This window comes from Aythya ferina (genome assembly GCF_964211825.1).
Source record: "Aythya ferina genome assembly, chromosome: 5".
Lineage (NCBI taxonomy): Eukaryota > Metazoa > Chordata > Aves > Anseriformes > Anatidae > Aythya > Aythya ferina.
Window position 1 is genome coordinate 6,423,791 of NC_140301.1, and position 15,776 is coordinate 6,439,566.

The 15,776-nt window shown below is 38.6% G+C and overlaps 1 protein-coding gene and 1 long non-coding RNA gene across 10 annotated transcripts in view; one reads left to right on the forward strand and one right to left on the reverse strand.

The window, feature by feature from the left end:
* The window catches only part of LOC311438012, an 84,700-nt gene extending 82,525 nt beyond the window's left edge, over window positions 1-2,175 (forward strand). For both annotated transcript variants that reach the window (XR_014693893.1, XR_014693894.1), the window contains exon 4: window positions 1,856-2,175. This is a non-coding gene — a long non-coding RNA (uncharacterized lncRNA). The remainder of the gene's footprint in view (window positions 1-1,855) is intronic.
* The window catches only part of SPON1 (spondin 1), a 398,866-nt gene continuing 384,237 nt past the window's right edge, over window positions 1,148-15,776 (reverse strand). For all 8 annotated transcript variants that reach the window (XM_084521957.1, XM_084521961.1, XM_084521956.1 and 5 more), the window contains 9 exons: window positions 11,034-11,235; window positions 10,735-10,875; window positions 10,208-10,283; window positions 9,595-9,777; window positions 9,069-9,239; window positions 8,785-8,952; window positions 7,714-7,878; window positions 5,725-5,988; window positions 1,148-4,916 (listed from right to left, as the gene is read on the reverse strand). In XM_084521957.1, coding sequence (XP_084378083.1) covers window positions 4,753-4,916; window positions 5,725-5,988; window positions 7,714-7,878; window positions 8,785-8,952; window positions 9,069-9,239; window positions 9,595-9,777; window positions 10,208-10,283; window positions 10,735-10,875; window positions 11,034-11,235 — 1,534 coding nt within the window. In that variant the 3' untranslated portion in view covers window positions 1,148-4,752. The remainder of the gene's footprint in view (window positions 4,917-5,724; window positions 5,989-7,713; window positions 7,879-8,784; window positions 8,953-9,068; window positions 9,240-9,594; window positions 9,778-10,207; window positions 10,284-10,734; window positions 10,876-11,033; window positions 11,236-15,776) is intronic.

Consider the following 15,776-nt stretch of genomic DNA (forward strand, 5'->3'; position numbering starts at 1 on the left):
AAAATCTGTCTGTCCATCAATTACGTGATGTGAAGGTGCCCAGCTGACTTGTCCTGCTAGGCTGGACTGCTGCTCACCTGCTCATGCTAGGCAGCCTCAGTCCTGTTGGTGTTTTACCTGAAGACAAAAGGATTAGTCAGGTTTTTGCTGGAGTTGCACTATTCACCAAGCAGGACTACAGAAAGGTGAGTTTATCTGGTTTTGTCTTCTGACTAAAAAATATCAGCAATGCTATGGTGGAGTAACTGAAAGGAGGGCTTGCTTGGAGGCACTGCCTCTTCTGAAGTTGCCCAATGTTGCTGGAGCAGAGCTGCTGAAGCCAGAGGCAGCCCTTTGCAGGTGAGTTTGTGTGCCTCATGCTGTTGTATCCACTGACAAACCTGCCTCGAAACAGCTGCTTGGAGATACCAAGCATGTTTCTCACTGGGAGCAAACAGCTACATTCCAAGGGGGTTTTACTGGACCAGGCTCTGCCTTTACTTATCAGTAAGCAACTCCACGGGTCATCTTCAAGCAACTTTGTCTAGGTCCACCTCAGCCCTGTTATGCTTTTGATTTAGAATAGGTTTTGTCCGTGAAAACACTGGTCATTTTTAGCTTTTACTTACAATTGTTTTTACAGCGTCAGCTTTGCTGAGAGGCTCCCCCTGACTGCTGGACTTTTCTCTGTAACTGTTAATGAAGTATTCACTCTCACAGCATGCCTACACAACCTGCTGGTATCACAAAATATCAGTAGAAGTGTCACAAAACATTAGACCTTTTAGAAGCTCAGTTTTAGCAGTTTTCCCATTCATGTATCGTATTCTTTTAAATAGTTTTTCTTTTATTAAACAAATCAGCATGAGAGTAATGCAGGATAACGTGAGTAAAGATGCCAAGTTACCCTCTGATTTCTAAACAGCAACAAACTGTTCAACAAACACTTTAATACAAGAAAGTGGAAATAATGACCAGGTGAAATAAAAGCCACCTCATTGCAGATAGCCCATTGGCTTGAAGAGGACTAAAATGCAAATAAGAGCATGGCTCTACTCATTATATTGATTCATGTATGGTGTTTTTTTGTTTGTTGTTTTTTTATTTTTATTTTGTGTGTGTGTGTACTTATTCATAGTAGCTGAATAGAATCTCATACAAGCATAAATTTCATAGTAAAGATGTCTTTATTCCAAAATAATAATGTGTTAGCCAGACAGCTACAAAACATCTACACAAGACTTTGGTAAGAAATATTCATGGTAGCTTTTTCATAATTCCACAGCAAACAAAAACCATGAAGGAAATCTAAAAATGCGATAAAAAAAAAATGTTTTAAATTGTATGCTGCACACACAGAGTCCTACTGTACATTTGTTAAGCCCCTAACTTTTTTATTATGTGTAAAGCTTCTACAGTTTGTATGTTAGAAAAACATAACATACACACAATGCTAAAATCTGATAGCTGAGGTCTACAAAACGGGAGTGATACCTGTGCTTTCAGTTCAGCAGTATTATTCATGAGAGAAGCGAGAGAACAGTTCTCATTTTTATTGACTGATAATCAGTGGCTATTACACTACTAGAAAGTTTACAGTAACAATGCAATACTTCTTGTATACATATTGTATACATATTGTGTATCAGAGCTTTTTTTTTTTCTCAATAGAAAATCAACCTCTTTTTTTGTTTGTTTGTTCTTTTTTTAAAAAAATGTAATAAGCTTAAATATTTTTTGTATCAAGTTAGAATAAAGACAAGTGATTTGTAAAACATTTCAACAGAAAAACAGTGTGAAAAGCTGAACCTAAGCAGGAATGATCACGTATTTCTGACCAAATGCAATCTACGTTGTCATTGTATGTATTAACAAGGTGGGAAGAATCCAACATTCATAACGCTAATGAGCCTAAGAGAAATGACTGGAAATCACACTGAACAGCCTCCTTGCTAAGAGAAAAAGTACATGGAGAATCAAACTGGTAAGAACCACAATGAAAGGAAACCCGATTTATGTATTTATTGATTTATTTTTAGTGGACATTTTTGTGGGCATGTTCAGAAATATGTTACGCGTTTCCTACATGCCTACAGGTGTATTTGGACTATTCATCCTTTGGCAAAGGGAGTCATTAAAAGACAAAACAGGTCGATGAACTGGAACGAACATGAAAAATGAAGATAGCATTATTTTAACCGATTATTTGCAATAGCTAGCACGATTCTGCAGGAGTAGCATGAACAAGTGGTAAGGGTTGATTGGATAAAATATAGTCTGTAAACTCACAGCATTTTTTTCCATGCAAGAGCCACTTTCTTCTTCAGCTCCCCCCACCCCAAACTCTCACTGAGCCAAGCATACAAAAAGCACTGCCACAGATTTCACAGCCGATGATTATTTTTATTAATGATCAGCCTCAGCTGGCCTAGCCTCTGTCAGACTCAGCAGGAACAGCTCACAAAGGTAGGTGGAGTATGGATTTAGGCTGCATGTGCAGCCCTGCCCTGGCTGGGCACCTAGCACTAATCGCTGTAGCTCTTTGCAACTACCCGTGTCTTCACCTGAAATATCTTCATCTGGTTGCTCCTCCTGTTTCTATATCAATCATTCCATTGAATTTCATTTTATTCAAATTTTTTGGTCATTAAAAGGGTAACGTGCAAGGTAAGACCATAAATACATTACTTAGGGATGGTCTTGTTGCTACACTGTAATGGCAGTGCTGTAGGGACCAAAAAAAAAAAAAAAAAAAAGTAAAATTTTTCAATAGGCACAAGGAGGCAAACTACCTTGATATTATATTATTAAATGTGCCAAGCTGTGCAAAATGTGAAGTGTTTGGTTTTAGCATGAAACCGCTTTTTTTTTTTTTTGTCTTTTCTCCTGGTTTGGTTCACTGTGAGCTTGCACTCATTTCATTTAGCAGTGGCAGGAGAGGATAAACACTGCAGTGGTTCCATTTCCCTACCCCTACCTTCATTCCAGGCCTAAAAAAAAGCAGAAAAATACCTTGAGGGGGTGGGATGTGACAGCTGTGGGAGTCCTGAGCAGCCCTTGTAGTGTCCAGTGGAGAAATGATGATGATCAGCCCTACAGCATAATGCAACCAGCCCATGTAGCTACGGGGAGGTAATGAGAAGATTCCCAGAGCAGCGGTGATGAAGTTGAACAGCCTCCGTGCATTGTGTTTCACATCAAATGTGGACGCTTAAAACCTGGGCATTGGGTTCTCAGAATTGTGACCAAGTGTTAAAAAAAGTGAGTAAATTATTTAAGGCTGGTTTAAAGAGACTAAAATATGAATTTTTCTCCATTCATTTCTCTCAAGCTTGTTTTAAGTGTTAGCATCAACAGTCTATATTCAGTGCATTGTTATGATTTCTGTAGAGACATAGGTGTATGCTGCCTTTCCTGGACAAAAAGATAACCTGTCACCGTCATCTCTTACCATTAATGTTAAATTGTTAAACATACAGGAGAGAATTATATTCCAATACCAAGTGGAGCTCAAGATCTCACTGGTCTACATGTAGGGATAAGAGCTGAACTCTTCAGGAGATGGCGTAAAATAGCAAAAGCAATTAGAGTGGTGAGGAGCTCTATTTTCTAACCTCAGGCAGTTTGTTCATCGCTTACATGGCCAAGGAAGACATTTATCCTGGGTGGTACAAATGCAAATGTGCAATTCTCACAAATGTAGTAATTTTTAGATCCTCTTAAACTCTGATTTAAAAAAAAAAAAAAAAAAAGACACTGCTGTAAATATATTATTGTATTGATTTTTAATTTTGTTTCTAAGAGTGTGATTGTTTCATTCCAGAGGTTCCCTTCCATTTCTTTGCTATAAGGGATGCAAGAGAACCTGTCTCACTTTTTCTCTACTGTTTTTATTATGTCAAAATCCTCTTTCTCGCTTCATTTGTGATCAACATTATCATGAAACTGAATCTACTTTTTTAGCATCTTTCACGTGGAAACCTTTCTGTGATACAGCTATTGTGACTCTCTGTGTTTGGACCAATTTCTATTAGTTCTGTAAGCATTTTGAGCAAGAGTGGGTAGACCAAATACGGGAATATGGCATCTAAACATATTATGATAGTCAGAAGTTTTCTTTGTGTGCTGTGACTACGTAGTGGGCAGACGTCACTATTGAGCTGCACAGATTATTTAAGTTTTAAAGAAACAAAGACTGCTTTGCATGGAGCACAACATCCATGTGAACAAAAGTATATAGGATTATTATTATTATAACTATTAGCTTAACCCAATAGTGTAAAAAGATAAACATGCACCTTTAATATTATTGAACCAGCATTACTGAAATTATTCCTTGGCATAGTTGTGTAATCACATAGGCACTGCTTTGGATTTTCAAAATCAGATCAAGAGAGAAATCCTCCCACATATGAAACATGTCACTTTAACTTAGTTATGTTAATATGCATGCATCCCATGTCTTTACGAGTAGTATTTCTATATGGCTATTCCATGTCCACAGATACGTCTGTATTTCAGTTAAATGACTCACAATGACTTACTATTTTTATGCATTAAGGGCTAGCTGGAGTATCAAAGATCTACTCTCAGCATTAATCTGTGAGGAAATATTTATAAAATATACTTCTTGCACCAGCAAGACTAAAAAGCAAACCACACTGCAAAAATGAAAACTAATATACACTTTGTATATTTTTTGTTGTTTTAAAAACCAAACCAAGGTTGACTTTCCATTTAGCTCAGAGTGCATCACTTGGAAGCCTTGTTTTGCTAACAAGGATGAACATTGCATGCTCTTAGCTCCTTTTTGTCTTTGCAGCTAGTAAACTGAGTACTTTTGGATCTCTTCTTTACCATCATGTAGCGTTCCTGAATTCCACCTCCACAGAGCGTAGAACATTCTGTCCAAGCAGTCCATGGTTTCAGCCTACAAACTGGGAGGAAAAAAAAAAAAAGCATTTGATTGTGTACCACTATGCATGTCTGCACACTTACATCCTTGGAATTTAAGATAGCATATTGCCTAGTTTATTACAGCAGGCAATTAAGGAACCCAATTAAATATATTCAAGATATATCTGAAAAACATTGAAAATTGTATTTAAAAAGATATTTACTGTCTACATTATAAAACAAATGCAGTTAAGAAACTGTTATATGTCAGACAATCATGAACCAGAAATTAGCAATGACTCATATCCTGATAATGTAAGATACAATGTCAATATAAGATACTTTGTTTTACTGATTAGTGCTTGAATACTGTCCCTTCCTGAAGACAGAGCACATCTCCCTGAGCAGTCTCAGCCTGAATCAAGTTACTAAGGTAGAAGGCTGATCAATCTTGAAATTTAGCATTGAATCCAGGAACAAATACTTCCAAAGTTTGAAGGTAACCAGATGCAAAGATTATTATTAAGTCCCATAGACATTACAATCAATCCTTTGCCAGATCTCAATTCCACATTCTTCAGATTCTACCCTTTGTAGGGAAGGAGCTAAAATATTATCCGTGATGATGTGGAAATATGTGAACCTTTCTCTGTTGTGCCCTAAACTCATGTTGCACTTTTGTAATGACAGCCAAACACTGAAACTGATGTACTTTGCTGCTATAAATTTCCCTGAACTGCAATAGTGAAAAAAAATTATCACAGCACGAAGGAGGAGCTGCTCACAAACTCTTTCCCGTTACACACAAAAGTCAGACACGAGCATACTAAGTAATGGTTTCACACTCACCTGGATATTGCTCGCTATCGATATTTTTTTTCGCTTGTTCACTTCTTCTTTTCTCCCGAGCTTCTTTCCAGCGCCTTTTTTCCATACCTGGGCCTCTCAGGCATTTCCTTACTCGACATTTTGTACGTTGGACAGTTTCTGGGCAAGCTGTTCCTCCAAACTGTGGTTCTATTTTAATCATTCTTGTCCTGATCATGTGGCCCTTTCCACATGAGGTATTGCATTCAGACCACTGGGACCACTCTGTTAGCTCACAGTCAATGGCTGCAAAGAATGAGAAGTATTACACAAAATCTGTGTTAGCTGCCAACCTAAACATAAGGTCAAGAAAAAACATACAGATGTGCCCAATGAGCATTTGCATCCTAAATACGGGAATGCAACTTACACCTCCAGTGTTTTCAGCAAATTTTGTGAGAGTACACATCAAAAATGTTCTGAAGCCATCTCTAGCAGAAATATTTTTTGATGCTTTCCCCAATTTCTTTTTCCAGAGAGGTGCTGGCAGATCACTAACCTTACAACAAACATGTAAATAATTTTCCTGTGCCACCTTCAATTTTCCAGTCTGTATATATGTCTGTTTTATAATGAAAAGGTGCTAAAAAAACAAGTTATATTTACAAACTATCTGTTACCTGAAATACAAGCCTTGCTTTACTGATAGATGTAGAGCTTTAAACTGATCTGCTTTGAGGCCCTGAGTAAAACAGAAGAGGAAACAAAACAAACAAAACCCCAAACATAAAGGAGCTTTTTAAAGCAGAACAGATGGAAAAGAACTTGTATCATATTTTTATCAGTGTAGTGCAGTACGCAAAGGTTAGTAATACCGCTGTGTCTTAAAAGTTTTTGTCCTTTTAGTGCTGCTTATTCACAGGCCCTGTGAATAGTAATCAAAATGATATTTCACATTATTTAAGAAAAGCTGAATTAGCAAATTGCAGTAGAAAAGCCTTTTCTAGCCAATACTTTCTGTGATAAATAATGTAATCAGATATCATGCCTCATAAACCTGCTGGCAACAGTGCACTAAAAGTTATCATCTTATTCATTCAGCAATGCCTTAGGCTATCACTCCTCACCAAGACTGCAAAGCAACTAGAAATCACCACCACTGGAGAAGGGGGAGATGTTAGTGGAATAAGGTATAAAATCAACGCAGCTGACTCCACACCATCTGCTGGCCCATACGACATCGAAAGTTGCAAAGAGACGTAGGTCAGGAAAGAGGCTAAAATACAGTTCAGAGATTTATCAGAAATGGAGCTTCTTTTGTGTTCACTCTCAGAGCTGCAAGAATTACACAAGTGATATGCTAATCTTCTCCCTTCTTCCTTGGGCACATTCTGCATTTGAGTAAAAAAATAGGCTTTATTAATTCTGTTTGTTTACTATTGGGAAGTGAACAAGCTGTTGCCCAAAGTGGTAGTGTTGTATCAAATATGGAATAACCATACACCTAAAGCAATATTGGTAATCACCATAGGACTGAGTAAGTTGAGATGAAAACATGGTCATATTCCATCTCTCAGCAGCCAAAAGTGTGCAATAAAAACAAAAAAACAAACAAAAAATCCACAGGAGAGAACACTTTCATATTACATACCCTTGTGGGCTGACAGGAGTAATACACATAGACAGCAAGAATCAGTGCAAGACTGCATCAAATCATTTGTTTACAGAGTTCAAAGAGACAAGGAATGCTCCAACTGTGCCCCCCCCCCAAAAAAAAAAACAAACAAACACACACACACAAAAAAAATTGAAACATAGAATTAGTGTATATAGCATTCTGGAATTCAGAAAGCATTTAGCTAAAACTTTCAAATAATTATGTTTTATAGCCAAAGTTAATCAGGAAAAAATTGTCCATCAAGTAACTATATTTGAAAATAATTAAAAACCCTATGTTAACAAATGCTAGTTTGGAGCCATAGACTAACACATACAAAGAGGCCTTCTCTTTCCCAGGCTCCCCACACTTACGGCATTCAGGCAGCATGCATTTTTCTGCTTGCTCCAGTTCCTCATTGCAGTCCCCGAGCTCAGCTGCAGATTTCAGCATTCTTTGCCGGGTGCGCATTCCCTTCCCGCACGTTACGCTACAGTCGCTCCATTCAGACCATGGGGAGAGTAGGCAGGGAATAGTGTCTAATATGAAAATAAAAAGGTAATGAATGTTTGTTAGACCCCGTCTACAAAGGTATACGTTTTGAAAATAACACAGATGAAAAATATGCTTCTATCTTTCATCTGCCTGCAACCAGTCACACTTTGCTGTCACTTTGGACAAAATGAATCACAGGCTGAATGATGTTTCTGCAGAAGCTCAGAAAAAAGAAAAATTAAAAGGCTTGCTTGGTTTTAATACTTTTTCTTTGCTATGTTTTTCTCCATAAACATGAATAAGGTTGTTCTCCACCTTATTCATCTCTGTAAAGTCCCAGTGCTTGCAGGGAATAAATAGTTTAAGAAATAAGTTTTGATAATAATTTCTGTAAAAAGCCTTTATTCTTCCCATGCCCAGAACCAGAAATCAAATTGGTGTAGTCTAAGATAGGATATTTATTTATTTATCTTCCATGCTTTAGCTACCAAAAACCGTTTATACCTTAATTTCTTTTTGTCTTTGATGAAAATCTTACCATCTCTTACTGTAACACAATATTAATAGACAGGGTAAGGGGGAGGCTGGCTGGTTGCACAAAAGGTGCACCTCAATTTCTGAACTGCTCACAGACTAAAATGAGAGGACATGGTTTTATTCTAGCCATAAATAGATCGCATATCCCATAAAATTAGAGTTGCTTATGTATGGCTTGTGAATACACACACCACTGTATGGGTAATACAGTAACAGCACACTGAATATGTTTTACTGATACTCTCATTCTGTTGATGAAAGCAGCATATAGCGCATGTTCCCTATGGGATCTAATTTGAAGGAGAACAGGAAAAAGTGATGTTGCGTCTAGTTTAGCTATGTTCTGTGGCGTGATGGAGGAATGTCTCAGAAACAGCCTCTGTAGCAGAAGAGGTGAATTCACGGACACTTACGGCATTCAGGCATCATGCATTTCTCTGCCTCTGTAGTTTCTGCCTTGCACATAGATCCATCAGCAGGAGTCATCTTGATCATTCTGTGTCGTCTTTTCATTCCTGTGCCACAGCTCGCGCTGCATTCATCCCACTCTCCCCATTCAGTGACAAGGCAGCTGCTAGGGGCTATTCAAAATGGATAGAGAAAATCCTTCACTGGTAGAGCTCACATAAAAAAAAAAAAGGTTCAGGCAGCGATCCTGCTATTGGCTGGATTTTACAAAGCTAAATGAAATACTTACAACATTCCTCATTTACAACACATTTCTCAGTCTCTTCAGTAGGCACTTTGCACATAGAGCCATCTTCAGGGAATTGTTTTACATATCTCTCTCTAGAGCGCGTTCCCATTCCACAGGAAACACTACAGGGGGACCATGTAATCCAGTCAGACATCATGCAAGTGGAACCATCTAAAATACAGAGGACCATTTCAATTGCTAATATTAACATGTGTGCTGCCCACTCCCCTGATAAATCTGTAGCTGCCCGTTAATGTGCAGTGTTGCTTTTATGCCTCCTCACACATTCTGTCTTCTCTATCGCTTACTTTACTCCTTTCCTTTTATAATCCTGTGCACTTCATGCACCCACTCAGCTGAACTGCAGAGCTGACCACAGACCTCTTCAATTTGCATTCTTCTGCAATTATTCTTATTTTTGACATAACCCAAATCTTATGGCAACCAACAGCTTTGAGAACCTTGAAGGAAAAGTAAGAGTGGTCCCTATTCCACAAAATGTTCTCCACCCTTTCCTCTTGATTACCTTCATCACTGCAGCCTGGACCCATGCATGGCTGAAAATCTTGGGTGTCTGGACATGGCACACTCAGGTCCAGCTGAGCTTTAAGCATTCTCTGCCTCATCCTCTTGCCCTTTTCACAGGTAGAAGAGCTGCAGGCTGACCACGGGGACCAGTTGGAATATATGCAGGTCTCAGGGGTGTCATCTAAAAATAAGAAAAGGCAGTAAACATTAAAGCATGTTATTTTCCATTTGATTCTCTTTACTTGGCTACTGATTACTTTAGATGTTAATATAATATATTATTTCCTTCTGTATTTAAAACTGCTCCATTTTAACCCAAAAGAAAAAAAGAAAGTCAAATTTGATTTTAAAGTTATCATTTTATTTGTTGAACCCCAAAAGGGTTATCTTCTATTACTTTTACTGTTAATGTTATCTGCCAGGTATACATTTGATGCCTTTTCTGTAAGAGGAAAGGCTAATAGCATATACCAGAAAAGATGGAAAACTAAATCACTTTTTGACACTGAGAGGGTCTTCTGCTTCTGTCAGTTTTTTACTTTATCTAGAAATAATAGCGGAGAATGGAACAAAATATAAATTACTACAACACAAACTAATTTGAAAAGTACCTTCTTCTTTTTCTTCTGGTGCTAGATCTGCCACAATATCATCTATGTTATCAGGTACAATATTGCACTGCTCTCCCTGCAAAGAAGTGATTGTGGAGATTAGATACAGCAAACTCATGTGTATGCAGACGGAGGGGCTAAGACGGTACCCTGTGAGGCACTACAGGATCAGCAGTAACAACAGGATACACTGAATAACTCCTTACATCATCATGTACGTTTTTCTTTTTTTATCCTCTAATTCTTGTGTATTAAAAAGAAACAACAAAAAACTAACTAAGCAGATGCACTAATTACCAGGAATAGGATAAACAGCATATTTAGACAGTTTTAAATTTAGGAAAGTTTTAGGTATTTTCTGCCACTGTCTTTGTTGGAGGTAGGTTAGGGATTGCAGATTTGGTGGGAAGAGGAAGAATAAATTTTTGTCTGAGAGAGTGTGATTTTGTTTCCTTGAGGATTTTATATGTCTATGTATATACAATATCTTTAAATATATTTTATATAAATATACATGTATGTTATACCTTGCGTGCAATTCTCTCAATGACAACTCTGGCTACCAGCTTGATAGAGCCTCCTTCTGGATCATAAAAAGGACTTTGAGGGTGATCTAAGCTTGTAAGCGGTCTGATCTTCTCTTGAGGAACTGTAGGTTTGTTAGGCGACTGCAATCAAAAAGAAAATAAAAACATAAATAGGATTTAAAAAGAAACTAGTAGAGTAGCATAAAGGTAAATATGGCATTACTTTGGATTCAATAGCTTTCGTTCTTCACTGCTTTAAGGTAAACTTATGTAAAATACATTACAAATAGTTCACATACCTCATAGGTAACTCCACTGTCTGTGCCGGCGTCCCAGGGTATTAAATCCTGAACAACTTTCTGAACCCAGCCACAGTCCTTGGTGCAGAGGTCTTCAGCCGACAGGCCCACATTCCAGTCCGGGCTGGGCCCAAGCATGGTGAGGAAGGACATCAGGTGCCGGTGGCGATCAACAGAAAACTCAGCAGAGGGAGCAGCTCTCCTGCAAATTGGACATGGGAAGGCTATTACCAACTGAATTCAAGTTAGCTGTTAGAGGGCAGTGAAGCCAGTGCTGCAAACTGAACTAGTGAACACGGGCATGACACTGTGTGTCTGGTGTGCAGAGATGGAGGAGCAGGCAAGGGAGAGGACGAAGACTGCGCTCTGTATTTTCGGTCTCCACGTGCCATCTGAGGAACAGCCTTGGCACTGTTTAGGGAGGTGTACAGCTTAGTGGGTGAGACAGAGCTAACAGTAACAACCTGCAGCAGTGTGCTTATGCCTCAAGTAGAGGATAATAATAATAAAACCTCTTAGGACACAAAAATTTGAAGAGAAAAAAAAAAAAAAAAAAAAAAAAACAGGAATCATGCTGAGGTTCTGGTCGCTGGGATGCTTTTGTAACACCCCAGTTCCCCAGTGCAAACAGATCATACAAATCCCAGTGCTCAAAGATCTTGGAAGTTTGTGTCTGTGGAAAAAAGCACTCATTAGCAGAGTTTTAATGCTCATGTAAGTGAGAGATTAATGGCTACTGCCAGTCCTGGAGAGGTCAGCCAAGGCTTCTGCAGGTTTCTGCCAGCGCATGTGAAAGCATCTCTGTTCATCCAGCCTTTGTCAAGCATTCTCTTGGGAAGGAATCGCGCTGAATCACGCAGCGCGCTGAGATGCTGAGGAGCAACTATCTCAGTCCTATGCAAAGAGAAATTAAAATCAGGCCTGAACTGAAGGTTTCTGTTTAACAGCTGAAAGGCTGGAACTCTTTGTGGCACTTTTCCCACGAACAACAACAAATGCTGAGTTATTTAACATGATTTTGGCAGTCCTATTCCACCAAAAATTAGCCTGTCAGTGCAAGTTTCCCTCAGTTACAGGAACTACTTACGGGTTTGATACAGCATCAGATTGTTTTGGGGTTTTGTTTTCTCCAGTTTTATGCTAAAATGCATTGCTTTAGGAACATACAGACCACAAATGTTTATTTTTAAATGTAAGCTCCTCCCCCCCCCCCCCCCCCCCCCCCCCCCCCCCCCGTATTCTTTACCTAGTTTTTGGGGGGCTAGGTACCTGCATAGTGCACACACACTGTTCTTTTCCAACCATAAGAAGTTTATTCTTCCTATAAACATTTGCCACACTGTAAAAGTGGAATTTTTTTGCTTGTGCATTTATTCTGGCTCCTAGTACTCTCAGTACAATTAAAAACAAACAAACCAAAACAGTCCCAGGATGGTGTTCTTGAGTACTTATCATGCAGTTTCAAAATGTAAGATGCCTAAGAAGTTAGTGTACCTACTTTCCCCTCAAGAGGAAAGTTGCATAAAAAGGCAGTTGTTCATGGGTAAAATGTCCTGGCCACCTCTGTCCTGGGGTCTTCAGACACTCTTCTACTCAGAGTCTTTAATGCAATGTAAGACAATTTGTGCCGTAAGAAACAACTTCTAAGAGTTTGGTGACACTAATCCTACCTTTCCCAGAAAGAGATGCAAGTGGCTTTTTTGTTTCCCATGACAGAACTCTGATTTCAATGGAACAATTGCTCTAATGTAAAGTAATAAAATAATGAATGAAGGTATCATCCTGTTACAGCATCCTGTTACATTTATTTATCAAGTACGTAGCAGTTATTCTTACATTACATATACATTATTAAAAAGCCTACCTGACTTTAATTAACTACAGGACTTACTACCTTATGCGTGTTTCTAAGAGCTCCCTAAAGGAATTCTGTATTTAAAACTACACAGCAGAAGTCTAAACTATACACAGTTAAAAAAAAAAAAAAAAAAAAAAAAAAAGTATTTGTATACCTGATCTTATGTTTAAGAACATGTCTAAGAAGTGTGTTGCAGAATAGGGACCCAGATCAGCTCTTTCAGGGGAAGAGTTAGGGCAGCGTGGAGCCACCGTCTGCTGGGTCTAGCACCTGAGATAATATTGAGTTAGTAAGTACGTGTTTCCTGATGTTACATTTCCTGACGTTACATTTCCTGACATTACATTTCAAAGTGCTGTGCAGACACGCTCTCAGGAATCCAGGAAAGGCAGACACATTTGTACTATTTGCAAGCAGAGGGTTTGAAATCACTTGAAGACTACTTTAGACACATTGTAATGGAAATCTTTCGTCACTTGTTATCCCTATGATAGGCAAGGTACAATTAAGTCCTTGAGTGTTTTGTTAGGAAAGTAAATATTAATCACGTTATTAAACACACAATTAATTTTGAATTATATTAAGTCCACCTGTAGCAATATTTTGAAACTGACACAATTGAGTAGGAGATGCTCTGCCTACACGACTTTGCATGTACTTAATTGTACCGCTGGTCCTGAGGCTCTCGTAGCTCTCCAGCTTTAGGACACTGCAGAAAGCAGCTGTGTTCTGCTCCTTCTTTAAGATTTTTATCCATTTTACGGTATTTTATCCCATGACTGACCCGTAATGCAGATATTTAAAATAAATAAAGGATGCACAGAAGCAAGTTTTCTCATTTTCCTTCCTCCACTCTTGTTCAGTTGTACACAAATGGCACACACTTTGTTTGCAGTACACCATAACGTGCTAACTTACACATTTCAAAATTTTTGATACGAAGAGTATAAAAGTACGTGTCATCATAAAATACATTTGTTCAGCTTGCTACCTTATTCTAGTTGTTACTTTCTGCATGGACACCTGCAAGCAGGATACCTTGTGAATTTGAACTATTTGCAGTATCTGCATGAATGATGACTTTATGAAGCTGGCAAGAACCCAGACCCTTCCACACACACCTCAACAACACATGACTCAGGTGTCCTAAAATTGGCCTGTGGATCTCCCTGAAGGAAACCAGTCTGAAAATGTGCAGAAGTGCATGCTAAACCCCATCTTTTTCACTTCTATATTGTGAACACACCTAATAAAAACAAAATAGGAATGTAGATCATCTTTATCTCTGCTTTCATTGCAAGTAAATATTGCCAGTTTAAGTCCTTTACATTTCGAGGCATTTTTAATCTGTCAGAGGTTGAATGTTTGCTAATGCCTACAAGAAAAACATAAGGTTTATAACTGAGTTGATTTTGCTGTAAAAGACAAACATGGCTCATTTCCTTCCCCTACACACGTACGTGCATAAAAATAGAGGTGAATATGGGATGCAAAGCAAATCCTAAACTCTAGGTAACATCCTTCAGAGCCCCACAGGGCTGGGATTGCTGCTTTTTTTTTGCTTGAAGCAGGCTGTACTTTTCCACTGTGAGCCCGATCAGCCTGCTGACAATTCCTGTCACATAACCCAGAGTGAAGCAAAGTACTAGACAGTGTCCTGCATCCTAATTTTTCCCCATTTTCTTTATTTTATTCTATTTTCTCTTTGCTAGCATTATTTGGATCTCCAGCTATAGGGATGACACAAACTCAGCAAGACAAGAAAAATACTTCTCCCCCCTCTCCCTCTATTTTCTTTAAAAAGGTTAAGAGAGCACAAACATGACTTTGCTTTACAAGTTTTTTTTCCCTAGGTGAAATATATAGTTGCTGATGCCATCTGCTGGGAGTGGGGGGGTTAAGAAAGTCTTTGCAAAAATATGTCTCTGCAAGACATATTTTTGAGTTTTGCTGTGTTCTAATGCTTTGCCTATAAAATGTACTAAAGCACAGCTAAGGAAGGTGATTGTGGAGAGTTAGTGGATAAAACCAGTAAAAATAATATTTTGCTGAATAAACCTTTAGGTTACTTTTCGTTTACTATTTGAGTAGAGCACCCGGATATACTTTATGCTGCAGGGAAACAGCATAGATGCCACAGAACAGCTTCCAGGAAAAGAAACTGGAGTCGGGCTAAACACCAGTGTCAGCTGCAGCAGTGAGTGGTTAATGGGAGAGGGAAGGCTCAGAAACCTGTTATCTTTCATGACTGTTTCTCCAGGCAAATACTGTGTGGTCAAGGCTTTGCACGTTAAGGCAACACATTCGCTTAGGAAGGGAGTAAAGGAGGAGCAACAAGTCTTAAAACATCCCATAGGGTTTCTTATACAACATGCATCTAACAAGTTCTAGGCGCTTAGGAAATCAGTTCCTGATCAATTAATCAAAACCACCCATTAGTTGCCTCCCCCAGAAGTTCTTTGAAGCACCCGCACCACCAACCAGCTTTTGAAACTGCCTCCTAACACAGGTTGTAACCTACAAGTTGTGCCACGCTGTACTTGGATTGAATTCTCAAGTTAATTAAATCCTAGCAATGTCTGATATTTAATGCAAGCACATTGTGCTAGCCACAAAGGCATAACAAGTGGTACTAAAATACCAATGAAGTAAACCCTCTATTTTTTAGCTAAGAAATAAGTTGACTGCATACATCATTAGGTGAATCTTTTTTTTTTTTTTTGAGGCTTACACTACATCAGGTATACTTTTTCCAGGATGAATGACCTGTTTATTCAACTCAGAGCATTTTGCTGTTGATACAAATAACACTACGAGCATGGAAACACATTTCCTTGACCTTCCAATTCTGCACCTACTGCCTACCAGCTGCACGTCCACAGCAT